Source organism: Corvus brachyrhynchos, unplaced genomic scaffold (genome assembly GCF_000691975.1).
Source record: "Corvus brachyrhynchos isolate BGI_N302 unplaced genomic scaffold, ASM69197v1 scaffold97, whole genome shotgun sequence".
Taxonomy (NCBI): domain Eukaryota; kingdom Metazoa; phylum Chordata; class Aves; order Passeriformes; family Corvidae; genus Corvus; species Corvus brachyrhynchos.
In genome coordinates this window covers 4,508,988-4,519,903 of record NW_008239758.1, presented here as the reverse complement: position 1 = coordinate 4,519,903, position 10,916 = coordinate 4,508,988, and the positions used below count along the sequence as shown (strand labels likewise).

The following is a 10,916-nucleotide window of genomic DNA, read 5'->3' as shown; positions in this document are numbered from 1 at the left end:
CAGCACCTGTGTCAGGGGCTCTTCTGCCACACCGCCTTCGGACCGAAGGATGGGGGAGGGATGTGCACAAACCACCGCTGCAGCCACACCCTTCCTTCTTCTTGCATGGCTTCCTCACGAAACACCTTCAGAAACTCCTCCCTCTGGTGACCCCTGGCCGTGGCACAGAACCCGGCACGTACACTCGCTGTACAACCTTAAAAACAAAGCACCAGGGAGGGCTCCAGCACACTGCAAACAGATCGGTTTGCGATTTCTGAGTGTAAATCTCAGCTGGGGTGTCTCAGCACTGTCAGGACACGGTAAGAGGCCTGTGATAAGGGAATAGTGACAGGACTCAAGAGGAAATTGCTCCGGAGGAAGTCCCCTACACATAAATCTCTCTCTTCCTTTGTCAGAGGGTGTAATGTGAGATCACGATGACATTACCAGCAGCACCATAACCCCATCTCCTCTCCTACTGTGTTAGTGTAGGATGAGTAGTACAGGATAATGATTCTTAAAGCACAGACACCTCACCTGAAAGCAAAGGGCCTGACAGTTGATAGCAACACTTAAGGAAATTAATGCAGCTCATTTGACTTTTATTTCTGCTTTCCTGTAGACCAGCTCCAGTATTCAAGTGGTACAGCTACATCTCTTGAACATGGTCTACTCTGATTACAAATCCAAAGCTGATTTTCTCACCCCAGAAAGCGAGCCTGTCCTGGCTCATCACTACTAACAGAAAGAACAACGTGGCCGAAACACATTTCAGGCCTTAGTTGTGTTATCTGAGAGCTGAGCAATATGGCTCTAATGGTGATGTTATGTGGGAACAGAGGTTGGGAGGAACGGTGTTAAAATGGAAAGTGGTCTGTCCCTCATTAGGTTACACAGCTCATTAGTTCACAACAAACTACCTGGTACCCACATTAAAGGCAAGAAAGTTGTTTTTTCAAAATCTTGTGCTCAACTGCTGTCTTGAATGCCAAAGCATTTGCATGTCTGTGCATCCATTAAGCTTCTGGCAACTCCATCCTGTTACAAGTGCAATTATCTAAAGTCCACACATGATTAACATGCTATACAGCACCTGAAAGACAGCAGCTGACTATCGGGTTGGCAAGGCACAGGGTATGGCTGTGGATACAACTGGCAGGATGAATAATAAAATACTCATATAAAAGTCTCGTGTAATTTCAAATATGCACTATTTTGGACACTTCTGAAATATCATTTTAGTTGAGGGGATGAAAACTGACTTGTTTCTAATTTTTTTGCAAAAAGAAGTTGAATGAAATGGAGTTGCACTAGGGACAAGTTAAAAAAAACCCCAGGCCTGCAGGCATGAATCTCAGAAACAACAACAATGGCCACATAAATACATCTGTTAAACCTTTTTGCTTATTTCTTTATTGACTCAGCAAGTGCTCACCCATGATCTTGTTTCCAATACACCCTTGCACTACAATTATTCCTGTATAATTCAGTCTTCCTCACTACAGAGAAAACTTTATGTAAGTTACAGCAAGATCCAGGTCACTTGATGGTGCTGTTCAATCCTTGCACCTTCCAAGCAAATCCAGGGCCTTGCTGTTCACCTCCTTCCAATGCACAGAGCCCTGATGACATTTAACGCTGACACCAATTAAGGGAGCTGAACTGATTTAAATATTAATGATTTAATGAGTGCTCAATGCTCTGGTCAGTGCTTCCCACAGAATTAGTGGGCAGGGTGCCAAAACAGAAGTCCAGCCTCTGTTTTAGACACAACTGATAATTACCTTTAAAAGCAGCAGATGTTACAAGCAGTAAAGATGGGCCCACAGTTTTTTTGGAGGTATCAATAAATTACCTAAGGAAAAAAAAACGTTTTGGTTATAAACTTCATGAATTAGAGCATTCCAGTCTCTCTTCTGTAAAAAAAAAAACAAGGGTGTCTTCTGTCCCACAGCAAGAAAGACACAGCAATTCTGGAGTAAGAAAGAAAAAAAGGTTCTGTTTCTGAGAAGTTGAAGCCTTTGCCAACAAGATGGGGAAGAGGCTGAAGCTCCTTTAACTGTTCCATTTTCCCCTCCCAACATACCAATGTGTATAAAATAATAATAATAAAAAAATACATAACACCAATTTAAAAACCATTAAAATCATTAGTTAACTTAAACGATGGTTAACAGATCTGGTTTTCCTATCACAGAAACAATTGATATAATGCCACTGACAACTCAGCCAGTACCAACACTGCTCTGTTAAGTAGCAGCACACGGGGAAGGAACAAAGCATTTCCCAGCTGCCCCTGGCTAAGGTCTGGCACTGCACAATGCCTGATTGTTGTGTGTTACAGCAGCTTTTTAAATGCTAATCAAAAACTGCTCTGCACAGAGCTCTTCTGCACCAGAGCCATGGTGTGGCCAAACCCTTCCACCACCTGACTGCTACAGGAGAAAAAATACCATCGTCCAAAAATCCTAGTGGAGTGATTTTCCTTCTTGGATCCGAGGAGTTCTAGCCTTCCTGGCAATTTTATCCTACCTGAATTCAGTGGGGTTTGTCCTGTTAAAAGGGTACAGCATAAACACAAAACAGTGATATTCAACAGTGATAGAAGTAGAAAATGGTGATGTTCACAAATAGTTCATTTTATCCCAGAATAAGAATTACCAAATAGAAGGGTATCAATGGACCTGGTAGCATGGCAATCTTAATAAAGAAAAACATGACAGTACCAATGAATAAGGCATTTTAAACACAGAGGCATCCTCTCTATTCAGGCACAGGTTCTTTGAATTTCTATAAATATCTGATGCAATTAAAAGTAAAAACCTCTGGAAAAAGCAGTGTTACTCCTTGAATAAAAAAGGAAATGAGCCACAGATAAAAGAATGGAAATAATTTCTAAGCCTTACCATAAACCCATTGAGAACAGTGGCCAAATATCAGATAAAAATAGGTTGTTCCTTATCTTTACAAAATGGTGCTTTAATTTATGATTTCATTTTTGGGACAAAATTGCAAGAGTTCAGGAACAGTGACAGGAAAGTAGATTCTCTTGGAAGTCAAGGCTGACCTGATTGTTCAGAGAAATGCTTTCACCACTCTAAGTTAAGATCAGAAATCCTGTTGTAGTTTGTGTCAGAACAGTTTAAAGGAAACCCCCAAATCAACAAAAGCCTGAATACTTTTTCCAATATTTTATTACATAAAAAGTTGATTGTCCATTGGAAATTTTTCACAAAGTGCAACCACGTCCTGTGTAGTATAACTGACAAACTGTTTTTTCTGAGTAGGACAGCTGGGTTAAAAATTTAACAGTAGCTCAGAAAAGTTAGTTATAGCACTAGAACAGAGAAACCACTATGCTGAGAGGAGAAAGGCAGCAGATGTTTTGTTGTCATGAAAACAGATGATTTTCCACGTACCTCTGTATAGAACTGAAAAAAAAAGGAAATAGTAAGAGCTATAATTACCACCCTACTTGCTGAAATTAGTTTTAAAGGAGGTATCTGAATGTCCTGTATGTGGAGCCAAAACCTGTTACTGAAAGCCTGATAAGCCTCCAAGGGAGAATCCATCTTCCGAGGTGCTCATGGAACATTAGTGACCTTAGGTAACTTTTTGAGGATACTTACTTTGATATATACACATATTTATGTGTGTGATAGGGTTTGGGCTTCTTAAATCATCACCAGCCATTTGGTTATGTAGCACTGTCCCAGGACAAGTGCAACTGTCTCCAAGACTTTACCAGTTTTAAAAGGCAATTCAGGTTATTCTTGAGTAATGAACTGTGACAGCAGAGAAAGACTGGCTGGGGTAAAGCAGCTCCTGCCAGACTGCCACATTACACTGACTGGTATATTTCACTATTTGTTGAGTGTAAAGCATGAAAAAGGGAGAAGAGAAATGAAAGACAATAAAAGAAACCTACGTGAAAGCAGCATTTTTTGTTTTATGTCAAAAAACAACTGCCAAGTCATTACACAGATTAAAAACCTAAAAAGAAACAAACAAAAACCCCAAACACTTTGAAATTTGACATGGCACAAGCCATATGTACACCTGACACGGGCAACTGACTCAGAAACAACCAAACAAATAAAAACCTGGTCAATTGGCCGGTGAATTTCAACAAAACTCCTTTTAACTACAGAGGGGAAAGACCCAACCTACTGTAAATGTAGATTTATGAATGACTGATGTAGCTATACTCGAAAGCTGGGCTATAGCTATAATGCAGTAATTGTTTCTCCAACAGTCTCAAACCCAATTTGATCAAAAAAGAAATAATAACATTAGGAGAAGTACAAAACTGCACTTCCATGTGTTTCTCATCAAAATCTGAATTGTGATCTCTATACCATAACTTCAGAAAGCAAAAACTCATTAATATTTCATTTTTGTAGTTTCATCTGACCTCTGTTCTTCCCTTGAGATGAGAAGCAATATTATTTACAAAGGGTGGTGCAAACCCAGAATATGTGACCAAATGATCAATTAGTTACGGACAAGAACTGGACTGCACATCTCAACTATCCAAATATCTACTGAGACTCTTCTCAACTCCACTGCACATCTGGATTAGTAGTAGAGTATAAAAAGTAATAGTTAATCCTGAAGAAACAAATTTTAATTTTCCACTCAAAACAGGTACAGGCCTATTTAACGAAGTGCAGCTTTCTTTAATCCTAAATTCATACAAATATAATTAAAATTAAACAAAATGAATCAACTGGAACCTTCACGAACAAAATATAGTCCTTAAATACAGAAACCAAAGATGAATTAGTCTGCCTCTTGAATACATAACCAAATGCAGATCTATTTAAAAGGTTTTACTACTCTGCAAAACAGTACATTTAGTGACATCTTTTATTTTAGAACAAGGACTCAGTCACAGTTTCATATTTTTGATACTGAAGTATTCCACAAGATCAACCATTATGGTTCAATTAGGAACTTTTATCCAAAACACTTGGATTTTAGCACCTTAAAGAAAAAGTAACACCTTACTAGTGTTGAATGAAGACAGTTGATACTGTGCTCATCCTCTGCAAAATGATGTGGACCTCTCTACTTGGTGGCTTTAGTCCCTAACTGGTAGTAAGGCAGAAGGGAAACAATTCTAAGCAAAGCATTTGACTAAATACAATCTGAATAATAATAAAACCTCCCCAATTATACAAAGTATTGGCTCCCATACATCCAACTTCATAGTATTTGGATCAAGTGATCATTTACAATCAACCACGTCAGTCAGGAATCTGTACCAAGAAAGAAAACCCCACCAAAATCTGGTTATTAAGCATCAGTGATATGTCTAACTCAAAGTTTAACTCTGTGCTGTAACTGGTGTTTTTTCAAATACTTAAACAAACCATTAAATCAGTAAACCAAATTAACTTCAGAGTTAAAGCTATTTCTTCCAGCTCACTGCCTGGGTAACTGGGACATCACTGCCTGGGACACACAGAACATCTGCTTCCATAGGCACGGTCCTTTAGCAGCAGGAGCAACCTGAATGCCCTGGACTCCTCTTTTCACCCTGACACTGCTCATGCAGGTGCTATAATTCCATTCCCTTCTGAAGGACACAGAGTGTCCTTCCCATACAGATCTGGAGTGCATTAGCAGAGTTCCTACCTAGCTTCCATCACGCTCCTAAGCACTTCCACACATTTACTGGGACACAACGGGTTGAGTTTATTTTAAAGAAACAGGCAGTCTAACCAAACATGTCCTAAACCCTGTAATTTCAGGCATCTCTGGCCACTATTCTTTGCAACTTTGGGCAATTTTGTGCCAACTGTGTCTATCAAACCATCTTCCAAGAGAATCTTTTCACACTGCACTTGGCTCTCTGACAGCAGCTGTGAATCCATGATTTGCACACCCAAGATGGACACAGCTACTACAGATGAACATCAGAGTATCGAGACCGTAATTCTTCTTTTCCACTAAAGTTTGTGAAGTTAGACACACAGATTTGTATGCTAGTTTTAAACAACAACAAAAGCATAAAAAAATTGCGAACTAAAGCAGTCAATTGCTGGCATGAAGCGTTACCTTTCCTGTAACTAAACAAATGGCCAACAGCAATGAGTAAACTGGTGAATTTCAACACAAATTTAAGCCTCAGTAGTCTCTGTTTCCTTCCTCCCCACCCCCAGAAAGCCCAGGACCTATCAGGAGATTCCCTTCAAGGAGCAGCAGAGCAGGATTCAGTCTGGGTGCCGTGGCTGTCATAGCTCCTCTCGCTGGCTGGTTGCTCGGTTGTCCTCTTTGACGCCGTTAGATTTCTTCTCTGCGTCTTTTTTCTTCTTTGATTTTTCAGGTTTTGTTTTGTTTTTCACTTTCTCATTTCCATCTGCTCCTTTGCCAGGATAAACCTGACCTTCCAGAGTAACATCTGCACACCTTTCCTGATTTACCAGGAAGTCTTTGATCTCCCAGGCGTAGCCACCATCCCGCAGCATAAAGATGGCCCGATTGGAGCCAACAATAAACCTAGAAGAAAAATCCACATTTTTTTCAGTTAACTCTGTGCTTTTCAAACACTCCAGCATTTGCTCAGAGAGCCTCCATGACTGAGGCATATGTTTAAAAGCAAGAAGCTGGTCTTGTTGTTGCCTGGGAATGGGGACAAGAGAACAATCTTCTAGGACATTTAAGAATAAAATGTATGAAGTATATAAATAAGTAACCAATGAAGTAAGAATGAGGAAACAAATTTAGAACTAATTTGGCACTACATAAAATCCACTAACGAACATTAAATTTGCTTTATACATTTACTGCAACCCTTCTCAGCCTCAATACAAGAGTGCAACATTCCTCTGTTTCAAAATTATGCTCTCTCTCAGCGAGAAAGAGTCACATTTTTTAGCAGGGGAACAAAAAACCTTTTGTGGTGAGAAGTCTTCAGAGTGTGATGTTTTCCATCAAGCATATAAAGGCACACTAGTGCAGCTAGAACTGATAAACAGCTGAACCACAGTGAGATAAAAAGAATCTGGGCTATACATACATACATGGTGCATAAACACTGAAGAGGTTTCTGCACCACACCACAAGTTTTGTCACAACTGACACAGAAACACAGAAATAGTAATGGATGATGGAGGTGGGGAACAGCAGAGGATGAACAGTTGAAAAGGTTTTCAGGAAGAAAGGGCTCTGCAAAGGCAAGAACTTTATCCTCGAGCACAACAGCTCACCTTTGCACGTCATAGTTTGCGTTGAAGAGACTGCCCTGCCACAAGCTGGTGATTTCCTCTGTCTCCTTTTCTGTGGGATTTCCCGACACCGTGACAAACATCATCAAAGTCTTCCCCTTCTTTGTCAGTTTCAGGATGCTTTCAGGTTTGCCTGGATCTATTTTTGAGAAATCTATTGGTGCTGGAGGCCTCTTGTGTTCAGGGAGATCTCCCTCTTCAATGTCATCATCTTTCTGTTTTGAAAAGGACAAGAAAGCTTTAAACTCAGCTGTTTCTCAAATTTTTTTTTTTAATTTCTCTTTGTTTAGAGAATAACTGTGCTTTGATAAAATATTTTTTAGCTGAATGATGGAGATTGTGAAACCAAAAGAAATAGTGACCATTATTTCAAGATACTTCACCAAGAGTGCTCTTTCCATTCATAACCCTCCCCTCAAAATGATGCACATTTTCATACTGACAGGTGGAATCTCATTTTATCACATACCGAGAAGTATTTCAGCCTTAAGGCTAATTCAATACAATTCCACCTAGGAAACTCATAAAATAATACTTTTACTTTCTTCACAGTTTCACAAAAATTTATTATGTATGCGAGATGAAATGGGAAAGTTGCAATAAAAAGCTTCATACACACATATATTAAAAAAACATTCATCTGATCTTGCTTTCAGAGGTCAAAACTCACTTCTGGGAATCATGTGATTGCTTGAGAATTTAAGTTTCCTTACTTTGTGTCTTTAAACAATGTAACCCACAAGAATTCAGATTTTCAATGCTTATGCCATAGAAAGACTTTGATTAAAGGTTTCATGTCTTTTCTAATGCACAGATGCAGCTCAGTCTGACAACATAATCACCCAGAGAAAATCACTCCTACAAAAAAGAAAAAAAAAACCCTCTTGAAGCCTCTGCTGAGGCTGACAGCCATTTAAATATTTGGAAAGGCACAATTCAAACTGCTGCCCCTTAAAACAGCTCACAAGTGTGAGGTGAATATGGTGACAACTTACATTAAGCCAGAACCTGATTTCTGAAACAGTGTTTGTATCATAGAATTAAAAAGCAAGAAACAGAACAAAAAACCCCAGAAGTCTTATACTGGCATCCACCCAAGCACTACTGAATGAGCAGGAATTAAGGCAGAAATTTTAGGTGCTGTCGTGACTTCAAAAGGCATCACTCCACTAAGAACATGAACTATAGCAGTACATAGTGTCCTTCAGAGGCCTCAAAGATCAGGAGCAGAGCTCGATTTCCAGAGCTCAGAGTGCATTACCCTCACATCTCTGCACATGCTTGCTTATACACAAACCCAGCAGCATCCTCCTACAACACCCACGGAGCATCCCATGCCCCTCAAAGGCTATGGTTTCACACAGGTGACCCATGTTCTTTCCCCATCTCATTCCTGCAGTTTGTTGTCTTTCTGACAAGAGTTTAAAGTTCAGAGACCACAGAACAAAAGCTGTCAGAGCCTTAGATTTCATCCTTTCTTTCCTTACTGATTATGCCCTTGTTTCAATTTTGCAAGTCTGAAACATGCTTTCAAGTAATTCAGACGCCTTGAAATTTTTGAAATGAGTGAACTGGGAGGGAAGGAGAGCCCAAGGAAAGTCCCTGCCCTCACCAAGTGGGAACATTACTTAGAGGAAGCTAGAGAATGCTCAAATTGGTAAAGCACAGTGAAAATACAAAATCTTATGCGACTGAATGAAAAACGTTCTCCAGAATTAAAAGCAAATTGAACCTGAATTTAATCTGGATTGACTAGAGCAGAGCCAGTTTATTTCAGAGTTTTGAAAGAGAAAGGCAAAAATAAACACTTCCAAATACTCTGTATGAAATATAGACACTGACTTTGGATTTAGTGGCAACACAAGCTACTAACATGTATTACCTATTTTTCCCTTAACTATTTAACGAAATGCTCCTGAAGTTGTACTCTTACATTCTGAACGGGAGTATTACCAGAAGATGCCAAGAGCTCCCCTACAGGGCATTTCTTTTCTTGATCCTGTACAAACTATCATGCAGCAGTGTTTAAAGCTATCTAAAAGGCAAAAAGCTGAAGGAAAAGTGTAAGCTTTTGCTTTGAAAAGTCAAGCAGACTCACTCACTTAAACAGTAACATGAGGTTCCAGAGGGAAAGCATTACATAGACACAGGAAAAACTACATATTCCTTCCCTTGCTCCTCCCTTCAGCTCCCATTCTCAGAAATTTCTCATAAATTTCCCACATTTTGATTTTTAAAAACATTAGTAACATATGCCACATAATTCCTTTGCCTGTTCAATGATCAGTCAAGCCTGGGAACCCCTGAGCTTGTAACACTATTTAAACTATTTAAAGCACCTGACAAAGAGACCTCCAGCCCAGAATCTCAGTTCTGTGTCCAAGCTCCCCAGGACTCGAGGCTTCTGGAGAGCCCCTTTCCATGAAGAAAATCCTCTGGTGGCTTCCTCCAAGCTCTAGCTGTGCAACTGAAGTACCTCTGCCTCTTTTCCCCGTTGCCCATCCTTGTTTTCCACCAGATCACTCTCGCGGAGTGTGTGTGCAGTCATGCACACGGTGCAAGGGGCAGCACGAGATCCTGGCTGGAGCCACAGACTTAGCCTTGCCAGGCTTGTGGCTGAACCCAAGCATGTCAAAGCCACCATCCTCCAATGGTTTTAGACTAATTGCCATGGAAATAAAAAATACTGGGAAATTGAAATCACTTGAAAGCAATGACATTTGATTCTGTACAGATCTATGCCCTGTGCTCCTCATTCCCGAGCGTAATTTCTGCTCTTACCCAAATTCACAGTGGCCTCTTTGTTTCTCATCCCACTCCATCAAGGACACTCACGCCCTTTCTTCTCCACTCTCCAGCCACCACCCCCTCAAGCCTTTCATATTCCCTATATGTGTCCTGACTCCCACCAGGCAAAATGCCCTACAGCTGACCATCCCAGAGACCAAACTACCCCTGATTGTTGAGCCCTTCCTCAGCCCCTGTTCTGCTTTGTGTGCCTCTGCTCAGGGACACCACCAGCCCGAGCAGTGACTCCCCAGCTGCTCTGCCACATCTGCATTTGTGTAGCACACCGAGCAGTGACTCCCCAGCTGCTCTGCCACATCTGCACACAACTGCATTTGTGTAGCACACCGCGACCAGACCTGGATCACGGACCTGCTCCAGCTGAAAAGAAAAAGCCCTGAACAGCCTCCTGACCCACCCACCAGGGCTGGGGCAGAATATACAGCCAAGAGTTACAATAGCATTAACTTGAGTCTCCCTTTCAGCCATCTCATTAAAAAGAAATGCTCACCTTCTAAGATTTTTTTTTCCTACAAGGCCACATTTGGTTTAAGCTGGGCAATACTAGGCCTTGATTTTTTAGCAGCTGGGCCTACTGGGTCCTTGACTGACACCACTAACAGAGAAGTGAACTTTGAACTTTTTACTAATTCTTATTTAAAATTTTAACTCTGTTTTCTAAGAATGTCCCTTCCTAAAGGGATATATGCGGTAACAATCCATAGGATGAACAAGTCCGTAATCTGCCAAACAGGACCAAGGCAGGCATCCGTATTTCTCATTACTTTATCTATAACTCAAATATAAAACACACTTCTCCACCTTGACGTACTGCTGCAACTGGTGTTATATGAAACAGAAGCTTTCTCCCTATTGTTTCCTTCAGGGTTTTTTGCAAAATATTCCAGGGAAAAA

The 10,916-nt window shown here is 40.5% G+C and overlaps 1 protein-coding gene across 1 annotated transcript; it reads right to left on the bottom strand.

Moving 5' to 3' along the window:
* Positions 1-3,158: 3,158 nt before the first annotated feature.
* On the bottom strand, positions 3,159-10,910 carry MESDC2 (mesoderm development candidate 2). Its single transcript, XM_017742675.1, has 4 exons — positions 10,374-10,910; positions 10,027-10,030; positions 7,197-7,431; positions 3,159-6,486 (listed from the first exon to the last, which is right to left on the bottom strand). The coding sequence occupies exons 1-4, from the start codon at positions 10,488-10,490 to the stop codon at positions 6,222-6,224; spliced, it is 621 nt and encodes a 206-aa protein (XP_017598164.1). The 5' UTR covers positions 10,491-10,910; the 3' UTR covers positions 3,159-6,221.
* Positions 10,911-10,916: the final 6 nt, after the last annotated feature.

Coding starts and splice junctions, on each gene's coding strand:
- MESDC2 (XM_017742675.1), bottom strand. CDS start 10,490: ATGGCTGAAAGGGAGACTCAAGTTAATGCTATTGTAACTCTTGGCTGT. Junction 6,487..7,196: donor GCAAACTATGACGTGCAAAG/GTGAGCTGTTGT, acceptor TTTTTCTTCTAG/GTTTATTGTTGGCTCCAATC.